The sequence below is a fragment of the Nerophis ophidion genome, linkage group LG11 (genome assembly GCF_033978795.1).
Source record: "Nerophis ophidion isolate RoL-2023_Sa linkage group LG11, RoL_Noph_v1.0, whole genome shotgun sequence".
Lineage (NCBI taxonomy): Eukaryota > Metazoa > Chordata > Actinopteri > Syngnathiformes > Syngnathidae > Nerophis > Nerophis ophidion.
Genome location: NC_084621.1, coordinates 67,863,614 through 67,883,762, shown reverse-complemented (window position 1 = coordinate 67,883,762; position 20,149 = coordinate 67,863,614). Strand labels below are relative to the sequence as shown.

At 41.7% G+C, this 20,149-nt stretch overlaps 1 protein-coding gene across 1 annotated transcript; it reads left to right on the top strand.

Annotated features, from left to right (window-relative positions):
- Positions 1-13,116: 13,116 nt before the first annotated feature.
- On the top strand, positions 13,117-19,289 carry id4 (inhibitor of DNA binding 4). The gene is given in 5 exon segments (XM_061916560.1): positions 13,117-13,409; positions 13,412-13,525; positions 13,528-13,631; positions 16,237-16,305; positions 18,240-19,289. Coding segments are annotated over 4 exon segments (423 nt in total). The 5' UTR covers positions 13,117-13,252; the 3' UTR covers positions 16,285-16,305; positions 18,240-19,289.
- Positions 19,290-20,149: the final 860 nt, after the last annotated feature.

Genomic DNA, 20,149 nt, shown 5'->3' with positions numbered 1-20,149 from the left:
GGCAGCTAACAAAAACGCAGTAATAAAAACACAGTTGTACTACTAACTGTACTGTGCTTGCTGGTTACTAAAAAAACAACAACACTTACCTTTCACTATTTGAGTAACGTCACTTCTGAGTTTCCAGAAGATGGTGCCAGTATGTGCTTTGCCCTGCCGTCTCTCGCTGTCAGTTCTGTTCTTTTTTGTGTTGTTTGCGTCTATTTTCGTCTCTGTCAGTTCACTGCTTGTGTATGACCGCCAAACACTGTTGGATCTTTGCCCCTCTTCCACTGATATGATCAACTTCGACGTTTGTTTTTCGATGTCCCTGTCAGCTTTTTCACCTGGCCGGATTCCTGCCTTCCTTTCCCGCCTCGTGGCTCCTCTCCACCGCCACCTACGGGCTGTGTGCCGGGCCCCATCTGGATTAGCTGCGCCCTTGGACGTGCTGGCCCCCGCCAGGTTCGGTCTGGTGAACGCAAGATCTTTCACAAACAAAACGTTTATTCTGAAGGATTTTTTCACTTCCCGCGGACTTGACTTCCTCTGCGTAAAGGAAACATGGCTGAGAGCCGGTGAGTCCGCCCCTCCTAATGAACTTCTGCCTCCAGAGTGTTCCTACATTAATTCTCCGCAGCCATCCAGCCGAAAAGTTTTTAAAAATGACTTTAAATGCCGTCAGATCCGCCTGCAATCCTCCTTTTCAAGCTTCGAACTGTGCATGTTTGAGCTGGGGGGGGGGGGGGGGGGCGTGGCGTCCAGCTCCTGCTGAATTCCCGGAGATTTTCGGGAGAAATTTTCTTCCGGGAGGTTTTACGGAGAGGCGCTGAATTCCGGGAGCATACTTGCCAACCCTCCTGGATTTTCCGGGAGACTCCCGGAATTTAGTGCCTCTCCCGAAACCAACCCCCGCTCCTCCCCCTCCTAGGGTCCTCAAGGATGGGGACCAAGTCTGGATCGTCAAAGAGATTCTCAAGGTCCGGCGACAGGGGAGGGGATGGGTCTACCTTGTGGACTGGGAGGGCTATGGTCCTGAAGATAGGTCCTGGGTACCGGCCTCTTACATCGCCGACCCCTCCCTTATTGAAGACTTTTACAGAGCTCACCCCGAGGCACCCCGAAGCTCGCCGGGAGTCTCGCATAAGAGGGGGGGTCACATGCTGGACCAGCAGGTAGTCAGGATCAACGGGATACCCTCCGACATTGTCTATGATCGTGGCCCTCAATTCATTTCTCGGGTCTGGCAGGCCTTCTGCAAGGGCATTGGGGCCACAGTGAGTCTGACTTCCGGCTACCACCCCCAAAGCAATGATCAAACAGAGAGGGACAACCAGGGGGTGGCGCAGTGGGAGAGTGGCCGTGCGCAACCCGAGGGTCACTGGTTCAAATCCCACCTAGAACCAACCTCGTCACGTCCGTTGTGTCCTGAGCAAGACACTTCACCCTTGCTCCTGATGGGTGCTGGTTGGCGCCTTGCATGGCAGCTCCCTCCATCAATGTGTGAATGTGTGTGTGAATGGGTAAATGTGGAAGTAGTGTCAAAGCGCTTTGAGTACCTTGAAGGTAGAAAAGCGCTATACAAGAACAACCCATATATAACCATACAGCGCAACATGGTCTCCACCCCCTGGTTGGCCCAAAAGAAATGTGGACTCGTCAGACCACAGAACATTTTCAAACTTTGCATCAGTCCATCTTAGATGAACTCAGGCCCAGCGAAGCCGACTGCGTTTCTGGGTGTTGTTGATAAATGGCTTTCGCTTTGCATAGTAGAGTTTTAACTTGCACCTACAGATGTAGCGACGAGCTGCAGTTACTGACAGTGGTTTTCTGAAGTGTTTATAAGCCCATGTGGTGATATCCTTTACACACTAATGTCACTTTTTGATGCAGTACCGCCTGAGGGATCAAATGTCTGTAATATCATCACTTACGTGCAGTGATTTCTCCAGATTCTCTTAACCTTTTGATGATATTATGGACCGTAGATAGTCCATAATATAATTCCTTGCAATAGCTGGTTGAGAAATGTTGTTCTTAACTGATCAACAAATTTGCTCAAGCGTTTGTTCACAAAGTGGTGACCCTTGCCCCATCCTTGTTTGTGAATGACTGAGCATTACATGGTAGCTGTTTTTATACGCAATCCAAGCACCCACCTGTTCCCAATTAACCTGTTCACCTGTAGGATGTTCCAAATAAGTGTTTGATGAGCATTCCTCAACTTTCTCAGCCTTTTTGCCACTTGTGCCAGCTTTATTAAAACATGCCGCAGGCATCAAATTCCAAATAAGCTAATATTTGCAAAAAATAAAGTTTTTCAGTTTAAACCTTAAAATATATTGTCTTTGCAGTGCATTCAATTGAATATAGATTAAAAAGGATTAGAGAATAATTGTATTTATTTACGATTTACACAATGTTTTAACTGCACTTTGTGGAGAGGCGGAGCCGACGGGCCGACGGCGGTGCAGGACATGCTGTGGCCCTGCTCAAAATGGCAGCAAGGAGGCGGAGAATGCGGCGGAACGGAGAGGCGGGGGATGACGGGAGCGACGCCACAGCAATCGAGATCAGGTGCGTGACTCACACACCGCTAATTAATCTACATATCTCCTTGCAGAGTATAGAAGGGGAGAAGGAAGAAATATCAAGACAGAAGAGGTGGAGTGTCTGAAAAAGATACAGCAGTGCCGGAAGAAGCGAGAACGATCCGAGAATGACGAAGACGACAACAACGGCAGCTGAAAAGCAGACCGGAGCGAGCAGCGGAGAAGGAGCTGAAAAGCGACCTGATCGACACAGAAGCTTTGTTGTTATGGTTTACTAAGGATGTGACGGCACACGGACACCAGATGGCAGTAATGTCCAAAGATTTATTCTTATACAAAGTAAAAAAATATATATATATATATTATATAATATATATATGTAATAATAAATATAATAATAATAATACTAATAAACTAGAGAATGATGTGTGTGTCAAAAACCCAAGAGTGTGTGTTGTAAGACTATGTGTGTGTAGATTAAGTGGAGTGTCTTACCAAAGTGTTGGAAGTGCGTGTTGAGAGACGCGATGCAGTCCAATAAGGGCAAGACAGGCAGGGTAGTCCGTGGAAGGAAGCGAGGAGTCGAGGGACGAAGGAAGAAATCTGAGGACGAAGGAGATCCGGGGAAGAGTGAGACGCACAGCTCACTTCGCAGGTGACGGAGAGTTTGTACTTCAACAGAGAACTAAGTTCCCGCCCGGATCCCTGGTCCACTGGTCGTTTAAGCAAATCACGTCATTAGTCACAGGTGTGGACTGCGGCCAGCTGCGGCGGTTGAGTGGGCGCGGTCCGCTTGATGAGTGCTGGGGCGTATCAGCGGGCCCTCTGGGTGGAACCGCAGCGGAGGAAGATACAGACCGCATGTGACACAACATTTGTTATCTGAAAATATAAAAGATTCAAACCTGCTCAACAAGATGTCCTTCCTGGGTGGTCCACGCAACCCACACGATGACGGCAGGAGTCTGTCAACCATTGGTTTTGGAGTTTGTACATATAATACTATGTTTTGAATAGGAAACATCATAATTATACCAAGCGCAACATTAAAATGTTGAACAACTCAATTGATCCACTGTAAACTACCTACCGGAACATTCATATTTTGCTTTATTGTGGGGACAGAAAATCAAGCCCAAATAAACAACCACACGTTCAAACCCGCAACTCGCAAAATTTACTAGCAACTTTAGAAAAAAAGAAAACCCACAGACAAATAAGCGGACTAAGCTTGCCAGCAACCAGTCCAGGGTCGGGTTGTACAGTATACCGGTATTGGTACAGTACTGCAATACTAATGAATCATATTCGGTACTATACTACCTCTAAAAAGTCCCGGTACCAAAATATTGGTATCGGGACAACACTAGCTTTTTTGCTAACAGTTAGTTGGGATAGACTCCAGCTTCCATGTGTCTGATCAAGGATAGAAAATGCACGAAGAAGGAAAATTAGGACTTTGGTTCTGTCTGTCTCCAAACAACTTGACAACAAACAGAGGTTCACCCATCAGGCTTATCTGGTAATGAGTCTCCAGTTACCAAGCTCAGGTCCCAAGTCAGCACGGTAATAAACCTTTGGGGAAAGTACAGCAGAGCAGAGGAACCGTGATTAAAGAAGCACCAGAAAGCAAACACAAGACAACAAGACGAACTGCACTCACAGTCCCCTCCTTTGTGTTGTTCTGCATATTTTAAACGTGGCGTAGTTCTGCTCAAGCTGGTGCACGATTAACACAGTAATAGGGTAGAAATAGGTTAGTGGGAACACAATTTGATTCCGATAACACACACATTTGTCACATCCATGGTAAATCTAGGTTCCCTTGCATAGATTACTGAACTTGTATCAGTTTTCTTAGAGAAATACTGAAGAACAAGAGAGGGACAAGCACCTGATATTTCTTGTTAGGCTCAGTGCTGGCTGGGACGCAACTCAAATGGATGGATGCAGCTCCAAGAAGGTGGTGCTTTATCTGACAATTTACACTCGTGGGCGACGAGCTGAAGCTTATCCCAGCAGATTCGATTGCAGGGCACAAGTAGACAAACCCTCTACACTCACATTCACACATGTACACAATTTATAGCAGGAGTCTTCAACCTTTTTTCGTCTGAGAGCTACTTTAACAAGATGAGAATGCTATTCGTTTTTGTAACAAATATATTCACAGCTTGTTTCAACCCAAACAAACTCAATAAAGTTGTTTTGCCAGCACATTGACTAAATGTTGGTATCCATTAGGGTTGTGCGGAATACTAGATAGATAGATAGATAGATAGATAGATAGATAGATAGATAGATAGATAGATGGATGGATGGATAGATAGATGGATGGATGGATGGATGGATGGATGGATGGATGGATGGATGGATGGATGGATGGATGGATGGATGGATGGATGGATGGATGGATGGATGGATGGATAGATAGATAGATAGATAGATAGATAGATAGATAGATAGATAGATACATAGATAGATGGATAGATAGATAGATAGATAGATAGATAGATAGATAGATAGATAGATAGATAGATAGATAGATAGTACTTTATTGATTCCTTCAGGAGAGTTCCTTCAGGAAAATTAAAATTCCAGCAGCAGTGTACAGAGTTGAGATCAATTTAAATAAAAGTAAAAAGTAAATAATGAGGGTTTAAATGGAAACAAAATAGAGAAATATTACACTAAGAATAACAACTAAAAAGCAACAATGGGAATAACAATATAACAGTAAAATAAGAATATAACAAGACAAAGTAGGCAGTAGTGACCATCCATCCATCCATCCATCTTCTACCGCTTATTCCCTTTTTGGGGTCGCGGGGGGCGCTGGCGCCTATCTCAGCTACAATCGGGCGGAAGGCGGGGTACACCCTGGACAAGTCGCCACCTCATCGCAGGGCCAACACAGATAGACAGACAACATTCACACACTAGGGCCAATTTAGTGTTGCCAATCAACCTATCCCCAGGTGCATGTCTTTGGAAGTGGGAGGAAGCCGGAGTACCCGGAGGGAACCCACGCATTCACGGGGAGAACATGCAAACTCCACACAGAAAGAACCCGAGCCTGGATTTGAACCCAGGACTGCAGGACCTTCGTATTGTGAGGCAGACGCACTAACCCCTCTGCCACCGTGAAGCCCAGGCAGTAGTGATAACAGTGCAATACATTTTCATAACTAGGCAGTAGTGACCATGTTATGAAAATGTATTGCACCGTTATTGTTTTGCATCCCCTGTCATCCTAGTACCCCCTGCCCCCCGCCCCAGAGAGGAGTTGTACAGTCTAATGGCGTGTGGGACAAAGGAGTTTTTGAGTCTATTAGTCCTGCACTTGGGATGAAGCAGTCTAGAACTGAACAGGCTCCTCTGGCTACTGATAACACTATGCAGAGGGTGACTGGCATCATCCAGGATGCTCACTAGTTTGTCAACAGTCAATCAATCAATCAATCAATGTTTACTTATATAGCCCTAAATCACTAGTGTCTGAAAGGGCTGCACAAACCACTACGACATCCTCGGTAGGCCCACATAAGGGCAAGGAAAACTCACACCCAGTGGGACATCGGTGACAATAATGACTATGAGAACCTTGGAGAGGAGGAAAGCAATGGATGTCGAGCGGGTCTAACATGATACTGTGAAAGTTCAATCCATAATGGATCCAACACAGTCGCGAGAGTCCAGTCCAAAGCGGATCCAACACAGCAGCGAGAGTCCCGTTCACAGCGGAGCCAGTAGGAAACCATCCCAAGCGGAGGCGGATCAGAAGCGTAGAGATGTCCCCAGCCGATACACAGGCAAGCAGTACATGGCCACCGGATCGGTCCGGACCCCCTCCACAAGGGAGAGTGGGAAATAGAAGAAAAAAAAAGAAACGGCAGATCAACTGGTCTAAAAAGGGAGTCTATTTAAAGGCTAGAGTATACAAATGAGTTTTAAGGTGAGACTTAAATGCTTCTACTGAGGTAGCATCTCGAACTGTTACCGGGAGGGCATTCCAGAGTACTGGAGCCCGAACGGAAAACGCTCTATAGCCCGCAGACTTTTTTTGGGCTTTGGGAATCACTAATAAGCCGGAATCCTTTGAACGCAGATTTCTTGCCGGGACATATGGTACAATACAATCGGCAAGATAGGATGGAGCTAGACCGTGTAGTATTTTATACGTAAGTAGTAAAACCTTAAAGTCACATCTTAAGTGCACAGGAAGCCAGTGCAGGTGAGCCAGTACAGGTGTAATGTGATCAAACTTTCTTGTTCTTGTCGAAAGTCTAGCAGACGCATTTTGTACCAACTGTAATCTTTTAATGCTAGACATGGGGAGACCCGAAAATAATACGTTACAGTAGTCGAGGCGAGACGTAACAAACGCATGGATAATGATCTCAGCGTCTTTAGTGGACAGAATGGAGCGAATTTTAGCGATATTACGGAGATGAAAGAAGGCCGTTTTAGTAACGCTTTTAATGTGTGCCTCAAAGGAGAGAGTTGGGTCGAAGATAATACCCAGATTCTTTACCGTGTCGCCTTGTTTAATTGTTTGGTTGTCAAATGTTAGAGTTGTATTATTAAATAGAGGTCGGTGTCTAGCAGGACCGATAATCAGCATTTCCGTTTTTTTGGCGTTGAGTTGCAAAAAGTTAGCGGACATCCATTGTTTAATTTCATTAAGACACGCCTCCAGCTGACTACAATCCGGCGTGTTGGTCAGCTTTAGGGTCATGTAGAGTTGGGTGTCATCAGCATAACAGTGAAAGCTAATACCGTATTTGCGTATGATGTCACCTAGCGGCAGCATGTAGATGCTGAAGAGTACAGGGCCAAGGACCGAACCCTGGGGAACTCCACACGTTACCTTAACTTAGTCCGAGGTCACATTGTTATGGGAGACACACTGCATCCTCTTCTCTGCCACCCTCACCAGTGAGTCCAGTTTCATTCCCATTGTAGAACCGGTCCGCCTGATCAGTTTCTCAAGTCTGGAGCTGTCCTTCTTAGATGCACTGCCCCCCCCAGCACACTACCATGTAGAACAGAACACTGGCAACCACAGACTGGTAGTACATCCACAGGAGTTTTTTGCAGATGTTGAAGGAGTGCAGTCTCCTGAGGAAGTACAGCCTGCTCTGTCCTTTCTTGTACTGGTGGTCCGTGTTAACAGTCCAGTCCAGCTTATTGTCCACCCAAACCCCGAGGTACTTGAATGAGTCCACGGTCTGTACCTCAACTCCCTCGATCACAATAGGTTGTGACCGTGGACTCGACCTCCCAAAGTCAATGACCAGCTCCTTGGTCTTTGATGGATTAAGCTGCAAGAGGTTGGTGTGGCACCAGACAACAAAGTCCCTCACCGGATTCCGAAACTCCTCCTCTCTGCCGTCCCTGATGCACCCGACGATGGCTGTGTCATCCGCGTACATCTGCTAGTATAGTATCGCGGTTCTAATGAATCAAAAACTGTGTTATACTCCGATTGTAGCTGAGATAGGCGCCAGCGCCCCCCGCGACCCCGAAAGGGAATAAGCGGTAGAAAATGGATGGATTTGAAAAGCACCGGTTCAAAATAGATTTAGTTTTTGTTTTTCACGTGCATAACGTCGGACCGTCACGTCATGACATTGCTTGGTTTACGAGCAGAAGAGCGTGTTCGGCAGCGCACAGTCACAGAGTACTTACAAGCAGACACGGTGTGTAGACTGAAAAGGGAGAAAGGTTGTATTTTGGCCTAAAAACTGACCATAAAGGCGAAGCTGAGGGCGTTACAGTGTGAGGAAGAGGTCCTTTAAGACATGGCTAGCTGGCTAGCAGTGAACATCGATCCGCAGTCGGCAATGTTTTAGCTACTTCTAAATCACTAATCCTCACCTCCATGGCGACATATAAAGTACGTTTCTTACAAGTAGCAGGACGAGGAATAGCTAAACATATATATATATATATATATTAGGGGTGGGCAAGTTAATGCGTTAATTACGAGTTAACTCATCAATCTATTAACGCCGACAATTATTTCATCGCACATTTGCTTATGTTGTTTACATGCTTTTATTTTGTTAACGCCTTTTCTTAACAAGATGGAACATTTGGCAACAATACCGGACAATTCAGCAAATATCATGGCTGGCTTACAGCGTGGTCACTTACGACCGCCAGACAATTCTGGATGCGGATAGATCGGGCCGTTTTGGACTGAATGAGGCGTGCTTGCTAGACCGGCTAGCTACATAACATAGACAACAGCGCACATACTACTTAGTGTGGCAATTGATTGCTACTCTATTCACTCCACGTAACAATGAGCATGTGGCTAATTAATATGGTTATTTATTCAGGTGTGGAGACTTCCATTGAGAGAGAAAGAGAGAGAGGGGGGGGATGCTAATCACTGCGTGAGGTAGGTAACGTTAGCCAACAACAATTTGTTAATTATATTATTTTGATTTTGATTTGACTCAAACTGTAACTCCTAGATGGATATCAGAAAGTTATTCGCCCGCAGCAGAGAAGAAGCAGCGAAGAATGAGAGATGTTAGTGAAGTCCTCGCTAGCTAGGCAACATCATTGTCTTAAGTTGATGCTAAGTTAGCTAACGTTATTCCTTGTATCAAGACAAACATTCATTTGCTGTACGAGCTGTCGGGGGAATTTCTAATGAACATGAAACATAATGTTGGTTATTGTCTGCTGCTTCTGCATCAATGATGATTTGGAGTCAGCATGTGTGAGTTGAGTGCTTCTTTAAAATGGTTTATCTTCAGGAAGAAAAACATTTTTCCATATCATCAAGTCGTGAGCCAAATTTTTTAAATCATTCAAGTTTATTTCACAGAAAAATAGCACAGTAGACTTGTCTTGTTAATCGGTGTGACTTTGACTAAAATAATATTGTTTTGTCAGCAGAAAAATGGCTGCAGCTAAAGCATCTGGTTTTGTTTCCAGAAAAAATAGTAACATTTCTGTATTTGTTACCAGAAAGATGGCTGAAAATATCGGGTTTTGTTGCCTCATTTAGATTTAAAAATATATATATATCTATGTCTGTCCTGAGTCCTCCAACTTGTTAGTCGGTTTGCCTTTTGCTAAAATACTCACTAATAGTCACTAGAAAAATGGCTAAAAATATCTGGTTTTGTTGCCACAATTTGATTTTTTACTCCCTAAACTGATGATGATGATGTGGTCCTGATGGCTTCATCTGACCGGGATCTTCAGCTCTCACTGGATCGGTTCGCAGCCGAGTGTGAAGCGACCAGAATGAGAATCAGCACCTCCAAGTCCGAGTCCATGGTTCTCGCCCAGAAAAGGGTGGAGTGCCATCTCCGGGTTGGGGAGGAGACCCTGCCCCAAGTGGAGGAGTTCAAGTACCTAGGAGTCTTGTTCACGAGTGGGGGAAGAGTGGATCGTGAGATCGACAGGCGGATCGGTGCGGCGTCTTCAATAATGCGGACGTTGTACCGATCCGTTGTGGTGAAGAAGGAACTGAGCCGGAAGGCAAAGCTCTCAATTTACCGGTCGATCTACGTTCCCATCCTCACCTATGGTCATGAGCTTTGGGTCATGACCGAAAGGATAAGATCACGGGTACAAGCGGCCCAAATGAGTTTGGGTCTCTCCCTTAGAGATAGGGTGAGAAGCTCTGCCATCCGGGAGGAACTCAAAGTAAAGCCGCTGCTCTTCCACATCGAGAGGAGCCAGATGAGGTGATTCGGGCATCTGGTCAGGATGCCACCCGAACGCCTCCCTAGGGATGTGTTTAGGGCACGTCCAACCGGTAGGAGGCCAGGGGGAAGACCCAGGACACGTTGGGAAGACTATGTCTCCCGGCTGGCCTGGGAACGCCTCGGGATCCCCCGGGAAGAGCTAGACGAAGTGGCTGGGGAGAGGGAAGTCTGGGTTTCCCTGCTTAGGTTGTTGCCCCCGCGACCCGACCTCGGATAAGCGGAAGAAGATGGATGGATGGATGGATGGATGGATGGATGGATGAACATTTTTTTTTTTTTTTTATTAAATCAACATAAAAAACACAATATACACTTACAAATAGTGCACCAACCACAAAACACTCAATTTTTCATGACAAAAACGTCCCTTTTTCATGACAAAGAAGAACAAAAAAAAAAAAGAAAAAAAAAGGACAACCCCGCCCCTATTTCACCCTCTGATTAATATTTGATTCCAGGTACATTAAAACAGTGGTCCCCAACCACCGGACCGTGGCCCGATTGGTACCGGGCCGCAGAATTTTTTTTTTTTTTTTAAATAAATAAATAAAAAAATGTATTTAATTTTTTTTCTTTTTTTTTTTTATTAAATCATAAAAAACACAATATACACTTACAAATAGTGCACCAACCACAAAAAAATCCCTTTTTCATGACAAAGAAGAACAAAAAAAAAAAAGAAAAAAAAGGACAAACCCCACCCCCCCATTTCACCCTCTGATTAATATTTGATTCCAGGTACATTAAAACAGTGGTCCCCAGCCGTGGCCCGATTGGTACCTGGGCCGCAGAAGAATTTTTTATCAAAAAAAAAAAAAAAAAAAAATATATATATATATATATATATATATTTTTTTTTTTTTATTAAATAAATAAATGGGTTGTACTTGTATAGCGCTTTTCTACCTTCAAGGTACTCAAAGCGCTTTGACACTACTTCCACATTTACCCATTCACACACACATTCACAAACTGATGGAGGGAGCTGCCATGCAAGGCGCCAACCAGCACCCATCAGGAGCAAGGGTGAAGTGTCTTGCTCAGGACACAACGAGGTTGGTATTAGGTGGGATTTGAACCAGGGACACTCGGGTTGCGCACGGCCACTCTACCACTGCGCCACGCCGTGGGAGAAAAAACACACACACAAAAACAAACAAACAATATACACTTACAAATAGTGCACCAACCACAAAAAAATCAAATTTTCATGACAAAAACGTCCCTTTTTCATGACAAAGAACAAAAAAAAACAATATAAACTTACAAATAGTGCACAACCACAAAAAACTCAATTTTTCATGACAAAAACGTCCCTTTTTCATGACAAAAAAGAAAAAATATACATATATACACTTACAAATAGTGCACCAACCACAAAAAACTCAATTTTTCATGACAAAAACGTCCCTTTTTCATGACAAAGAAGAACACAAAAAAACAATATACACTTACAAATAGTGCACCAACCACAAAAAACTAAATTTTTCATGACAAAAACGTCCCTTTTTCATGACAAAGAAGAACAAAAAAAAAACAATATACACTTACAAATAGTGCACCAACCACAAAAAACGCAATTTTTCATGACAAAAACGTCCCTTTTTCATGACAAAGAAGAACAAAAAAAAAACCAATATACGCCCCGATTGGTACCATTTTTTTTGTATTAAATCAACATAAAAAACACAATATACACTTACAAATAGTGCACCAACCACAAAAAACTAAATTTTTCATGACAAAAACGTCCCTTTTTCATGACGAAGAACAAACCAAAAAAAGAAAAAAAAAGGACAACCCCCCATTTCACCCTCTGATTAATATTTGATTACAGGTACATTAAAACAGTGGTCCCCTAGCCCCGGGCCTTGGCCCGATTGGTACCGGGCCGCAGAAGAATTTTTTATTTAAAAAAATAAAAAAATTTATTTAATTTCTTTTCATTTTTTTTGTATTAAATCAACATAAAAAAACACAATATACACTTACAAATAGTGCACCAACCACAAAAAATCTCAAATTTTCATGACAAAAACATCCCTTTTTCATGACAAAGTAGAACAAAACAAAAAAAGAAAAAAAAAGGACAACCCGCCACCCCCCTATTTCACCCTCTGATTAATATTTGATTCCAGGTACATTAAAACAGTGGTCCCCAACCACCGGGCCGTTGCCCGATTGGTACCGGGCCGCAGAAGAATTTTTTATTAAAAAAATCAATAAATAAAACAAATGCTATTTAATTTTTTTCATTTTTTTATCATTAAATCAACATAAAAAACACAATATACACTTACAAATAGTGCACCAACCACAAAAAACTAATTTTTCATGACAAAAACGTCCCTTTTTCATGACAAAGAAGAACAAAAAAAAAAAACAAAAAAAAAAAGGACAAAGCCCCCCCCCCCCATTTCACTCTATGATTAATATTTGATTCCAGGTACATTAAAACAGTGGTCCCCAACCACCGGCCGCAGAAGAATTTTTTGTTAAAAAAAAATAAATAAATACATAAATTTATTTAATTGTTTTCATTTTTTTTATTATTAAATCAACAAAAAAAAAACAATATACACTTACAAATAGTGCACTAACCACAAAAAACTCAATTTTTCATGACAAAAAACGTCCCTTTTTCATGACAAAGAAGAACAAAAAAAAAAAAAAGGAAAAAAAAGGACCCCCCCTCCCGGGCCGCAGGACAACTTATTAAGCGTTGACCGGTCCGCGGATACAAAAAGGTTGGGGACCACTGCATTAAAAGACGCAGAAATGCCAGACACGCCCCGGTGTGGTGAGTGCAGACTTGGCCCCTCCCTCTCCTCTATAAAAGTGCACAATCTAGTCCTCCGGAGCACTCGCCGCCTGATCCTCATCACGCCTCCAACGGGATGTGGACGCACTAAAACCGCATCCCTTCGAAAATATTTTGAGCAGTGCAATTTATTTTTATTTTTTTTCACATTTAAATCCGCGATGAAGGCTGTTCCTCCTGTCCGCTCCCCGGACTCCTCCTCGTCCTCCTGCAGGGATCTCTCCCTCCAACATTTCCCCAAGCAGGGCTTCCACGTCGCCCGGTCCAAGATGGAGGAGGAGGACCGCTGCTGCCTGCAGTACGACATGAACGACTGCTACAGCGACTGAAGCGCCTGGTGCCCACCATACCGCAGGATAAGAAAGTCAGCAAAGTGGAGATCCTCCAGCACGTCATCGACTACATCCTGGACCTGCAGCTGGCCCTGGAGACGCACCGTCTCTGCACAAACAGGCGCCTCAGTGGACCGGAACCTGCGCTCCTCCGGCGTCCAACCCCGGCCGGACGCCGCTCACAGTCCTCAACACCGAGCGCCACCAGGTACTGTCTTGATATGATCACCTCATTAGCCACGTTTGACAGCGGAGTTTTCTGCAAAATGCAACATACCCCGCATGTTTTACATCCACCATATTTTGCACTTGATTGCGGTCTTTATGATTTGCATGATAATAATAATGACGGTGTGTGTGTGTGTGTGTCAGAGGCCCTTTTTGTGCACAAAAAGGGTCACTTTCTTATTCAGTAGGACAGAAAAAAAAAAAGGGGGGGTTGTCCTTTTTTTTAATGTATTATCCAATCCACTTTATTTATATAGCACATTAAAACAACAAGAACGTTTCCAAAGTGCTGCTAAAAACAATATTTAAAAAAACAAAAACAATATGATACTCCACTAATTACTAAATAAAAACAACAAATGAATAAATATAAAAACAATATAAAAATAAATATGATTAAAACAGGGCCTCGCGGTGGCAGAGGGGTTAGTGCGTCTGCCTCACAATACGAAGGTCCTGCAGTCCTGGGTTCAATCCCAGGCTCGGGATCTTTCTGTGTGGAGTTTGCATGTTCTCCCCGTGACTGCGTGGGTTCCCTCCGGGTACTCCGGCTTCCTCCCACCTCCAAAGACATGCACCTGGGGATAGGTTGATTGGCAACACTAAATGGTCCCTAGTGTGTGAATGTTGTCTGTCTATCTGTGTTGGCCCTGCGATGAGGTGGCGACTTGTCCAGGGTGTACCCCGCCTTCCGCCCGATTGTAGCTGAGATAGGCGCCAGCGACCCCCGCGACCCCAAAAGGGAATAAGCGGGAGAAAATGGATGGATGGATGATAATAATAATGACGGTGTGTGTGTGTCAGAGGCCCTTTTTGTGCACAAAAAGGGTCACTTTCTTATTTCTTATTCAGTAGGACAGAAAAAAAAAGAAAAGAAAAAAAAAAGGGGGGTTGTCCTTTTTTTTAATGTATTATCCAATCCACTTTATTTATATAGCAGATTTAAACAACAAGAACGTTTCCAAAGTGCTGCTAAAAACAAAAACAATATGATACTCCACTAATTACTAAATAAAAACAACAAATGAATCAATATAAAAACAATATACAAATAAATATGATTAAAAACAGGGCAGAGGGTTGGAATGGAATAGAATAGAACTGGGGTCAGGACCTTTTTGGCACACAGAGCCATGAAAGCCAAATATTTTTTAACACTGCCTAATGCATGCATTTTTTAGGTAAAACCAACATTTTTAGAGTATAATAAGTCTCTCAATTATTTTTAATAACATTATTTCTTGAACAGGTGCGGTAGAAAACAGTTGGATGAATTCAAATCCATGAGAATGTTTTATGTTTTGAATGTTATTTTACCAGCAGAATTATTCCTTACTTATCGTGTTCAGCAATGTCAGCTAAGATTTATCTGAGAGTCAGATGCAGTCATCTGGCGCTAGAGCCAGAGGTTCCCTAGCCCTGGAATAGAAGAATAGAATGAACTTTATTGTCATTATATTTGCAGATAACGAGATTAAAGACTCCAACTTAAGGTGCGGTGGTGGAACAAATATGGGGTTAAATAAATGACATAAGAGGTAAAAAAGGGAAAAAACTAACAATTGAAATAGATAGTAATTTATTGATTCCTTCAGCAGTGTACAGAGTTGAGATCAATTTTTTTAAAAAAAGTAAATAATGGGGGTTTCAAAGGAAACAAAATAGAGAAATATGGTTTCAAAGGAAACAAAATAGAGAAATATTACAATAAGAATCAAAAATAAAAAATACAAAGCAACAATGGGAATAACAATATAACAGTAAAATAAGAATATAACAAGACCATGTTATGAAAACGTATTGCACTGTTATTGTTTTGCATCCCCTGTCATCCTAGTAAATAAACAGACTACTATCCAATAAAAAAATAATAAGCAATCCTGTATAATATACAAAACACTATAGAAGTACAAAATACTGTACAATATGCAGAGCAAGACAGGAGTACCGAAGTAATAAATAACAATCAGTGTCGGGTCGTATTGCACTGGAAGTGTAGTATTGCACACTAGGGTATTAGGGCATGATATTGTATAGGAGTGTATTATTATTATTTTAAGTTAGAGTTCAACATGGTGACAGTTTTAGTGCGTCTGCCTCGGGATCTTTCTGTGTGGAGTTTGCATGTTCTCCCCGTGACTGCGTGGGTTCCCTCCGGGTACTCCGGCTTCCTCCCACCTCCAAAAACATGCACCTGGGGATAGGTTGATTGGCAACACTAAATGGTCCCTAGTGTGTGAATGTGAGTGTGAATGTTGTCTGTGTTGGCCCTGCGATGAGGTGGCGACTTGTCCAGGGCGTACGCCGCCTTCCGCCCGATTGTAGCTGAGATAGGCAAAAGGAAAATGGATGGATGGATGATTAAAAACCATTTTAAAGGGTAAAATCAATTAAAGCAGTAAAATAGAAATCAAAAAGTATAAAAAAAACACAGAAGACACAGAACCTCACATAGTGTTAAAAGCCAAAGAATAAAAGTGGGTCTTAAGACCTAAAACACTGCATCATTCCATTATATGGAATTATAAATCACATGCATTGGACATGATTTATTCATTTTGTCCTTTTTTAACCTTTTTCTTCAGAGGACGTCGATCGCCAAAAAGCCGGAGGACTCGATTTTATGCCGCTGAGACACTACAAGCACCGCATTGGTAAGTTGTATTTTCGTATTTATTAGTGAATCTATAACGACGCAATAAGAGTGTAAATATAGGCCTCCGGGTGTCAAAAGAAGGATCGTCGAGAAACATGAGAGGCAGGTGTGCTTTGTGCAAGCATCACTCGGGCCTTCTTTTTTTTTTTCATTGCATGGAATTAGTGTATGATGGTATAGAAGAGGGGTGTCCAAAGTGCGGCCCCCCGGGGGGACATTCGCAGCCTGCAGATCATTTTGTAAAGGCCCATGGCACATTTTGTGAATACATTTAAAGACCCCCAAAAAGGGACAAGAGGTAGAAAAGGTTCCAAAGTGCTGCACAATATTAAAAATAATATTCAAATACTATCCTGAGCTCCACCAATGACTGAATAAAAACAACAAAAATAAATACATATAAAAACAACAATAATAATAATAATAGATTTTATTTGTAAAAAGCACTTTACGTTGAGCAAAAAACCTCAAAGTGCCACAGTGTAAAAAATAGTAATAATAAAAATAAATCAATCAAATATAAAACAAGAAACAGCCCAAAGGCTACAACCAGCATGCATGTCTACAGAAAGGCTTTTTTAAAAAGATGGGTTTTTAAGCCTTTTTTAAAAGCATCCACAGTCTGAGGTGCCCTCAGGTGGTCAGGGAGAGCGTTCCACAGACTGGGAGCAGCGGGGCAGAAAGCCCGGTCTCCCATTGTTCGAAGCTTTGTCCGTGGAGGTTGGATCATTTTAATTTTAATATTAACCATATAAAATAAATATGATTAAAAACGATTCCAAAGGGTAAAACCAATTAAAACAGTAAATAGAAAATCAACATTTTAAAAACACAGAGGACCACACAACTCACATCGTGTAAAAAGCCAGAGAATGTGACAAATTGTTGCAGTTTTGACAAGAATATCACAAAGCGTTTTTTTTTTTTCTTTCAAACTGTCATTGCTAAAAAAATATATATAATAATAAAAAACAAATAATCAACAGAGCTGAAGTCGAACGAGTGGTGTAAGTGTTGAAAGTTGAAAAAAATAATATACATTGATATGATTTATTTTTAATACTTTGAATGGGGTCCTTTGGTATCCCCAAGAACTTTAGTCTGATTTTTTATTTTGTTAAAAAAAATAAGTCAAAAGCAATGTTGTTATAATGTTACTACTTACTAAGGGCTCCAATTACCAAAAAAGCTAGAGAATGTGGCAAATAAATTGTTGCAGTATTGACACTAATAACACAAAGCGTTTTTTTTTTTTTTACTTTCCAACTGTCACTGCTAAAAAAATAAATATATAACAAAAACAAATAATCAACAGATAGAGCTGAAGTTGAACGAGTGGTTTAAGTGTTGAAAGTAAAAAAAAAAAAAATACATTGATATATGAGTTATTTTTAATACTTTGAATGGGGTCCTTTGGTATCCCCAAGAACTTTAGTCTGATTTTTTATTTTGTTAAAAAAAATAAGTCAAAAGCAATGTTGTTATAATGTTACTACTTACTAAGGGCTCCAATTACTATCACATATTATGTTTTTTTTGTCATAAAAACAGGGGTGAGGAGAAGGGAATAAAACATAAAAAAGTAACAATAATGTTAACATATTGAGCAGTGGTTGATCTATAGGTATTTGGCTTTAAAAGTAAAAAGTAAAAAATATATATATATGAGAAGTAATACCTGACCACCACTTTATTGACTGAAACCCTTTTGGGTCCTCGGGACCTTTAGTGTTTACCGAAATTGAGAGGAGCCTTGATAGTTACAACAAATATCGTATTGATTTGAAAAAAAAGTCTGTTAAAGAGGCGGCCAGTTCGTCCTGGGTTTGTGTCGGCTTGTCGGTCCAGCTCTTGTTTTGTTGGCGGCGCCGGTCAGTCTGGAGAGCTGTGCAGCTCACCCCACCCCATCCACTCTATTTATCCCCTCCACAGGTGTGCGGGCTGCTCAGAGCCGCTCCAAAAGCCAGCAAAGCTTCGCCAGGGACTCACGGCCGACTGGAGGCACAATCACGACCGAATTTGGAAAACCACTGGAAGGAACTAAACTCGCATATAATGAACATTTTCTGTTCCGCAGAGCATGGAATTCGCATAAGACCCTTCTATCAACCCCATAATTGTCATATCAGTTTGGTTCTTTTGGTAATGACAGTCTGGAGTCACCATATTGAAACATTCTTGTTTGTGCTTAAAGAAAAAAAAAAAGTGAGTCCAGTTTAAAGCTTTACTAAATTTGTACATTTCTTGTGGACATCTATTGTTTAAAATAGATGACGTGTGTTGGGATCTTTAAACTATTTGAAGGACAATTCAATTCGAGTGTATATAAAGAGAAATAAATGATCTATGGGATTAAAAAAATAAGCTAAATGAATACATATATGCTGGGAATAGACTATTGTAATTATTAAGATATTTTTATTAAAAACAATTTTGTGGTTTTGTACATATCGTGTTTCCACTTGGAAGTCTTTAATGTGTTCTTTTGTCCTCACACACTATGGTTTTTAATATGTAGCATGTCGGGCTCATGGAAGAGTTTGTCAAATGTGCACTGAAGCAGGCCTCACTTTGTAGATAATTCATTCGCTCACTTGTTGTTTTTTATACTCGTTAACTATAGCTTTGACCCTTTTGGGGCAATAGGCTGCTTCATGTTGTTGTTTATTTACCAAGTAAAAACAGGCCTGATTTCATTATGTTACGAAAAAAAAAAAAATACAGAATACGCAGCACTTCTTACAATGTAAAACCTTAAAAATGCACCTCTGGCATCTTGACAGGTTTGTTGGCGAACAAAAAGCGATTCCGGCCGGCGTAAAAGTTCAATAACGAGCCTTTATTTTTCATGACATTGAACACCGAATTTACCTCACCACCCTCCTGCCGGAGTGAGAGGGCGCATGTACATGAGAGTCAGCTGCACTGTTCCAAGTCATCTTCACTGGCTGGCGAGGAGAAAACTATTAAAGTTTGCAGGAACGAAACATTTGTCGTCTTTTGTCTTTGTTTGCTGTACAAGTACTCATAAAAGAGACCTTTTAAGAATGTTTTCTGAGAAGTACAATATTGGTCTGAACTGCACTTTTTTGGGGAAATTTGTCTTATCTTTCACAATATTTATGTATGACAAGCACACATTTTTTTCCTTTATTTCATGCATTCTATCTCGTAAATAAATACTAGCAAGAGTCAGCCAACATAGAGGTAATGAGATTTGCTCTATTCCACCTATAAAGAGCTCTAAAAAAAAACATCCATCAACGTTTTGGTGTTAAAGGGGAAGATTATCACAATTTCAAAAGGGTTAAAAACAATAAAAATCAGTTCCCAGTGGCTTCTTGTATTTTTTGAAGTTTTTTTCAAAATTTTCCCGGTCTCGGAATATCCCTAAATAAAGCTTTAAAGTGCCTTATTTTCGCTATCTTCAAAACCACTATCAATTTCCCTGTGACGTCACACAGTGCTGCCAATGTAAACAAACAATGGGAATACCACAGCAAGATATAGCGACATTAGCTCGGATTCAAACTTGGATTTCAGCGGCTTAAGCGATTCAACAGATTACGCATGTATTGAAACAGATGGTTGGAGTATGAAAGTATTGAAGGAGAAACTGAAGCTATTGAGCGAATAGCTATTGACGCTATTCATAGCCATAGCATGGCCGAATAGCTGCGTTAGCATCGCCGGTAAAATGTGCGGACCAAACGATCAGGACTTTCGCATCTTGTGACACTGGAGCAACTTAAATCCTTTGATTAGTAAGTGTTTTTTTCGCATTAAATGTGGGTGGAAGGAAACGTAATATAGTTGCAAATGCATCTGCAGGTTATCCATAC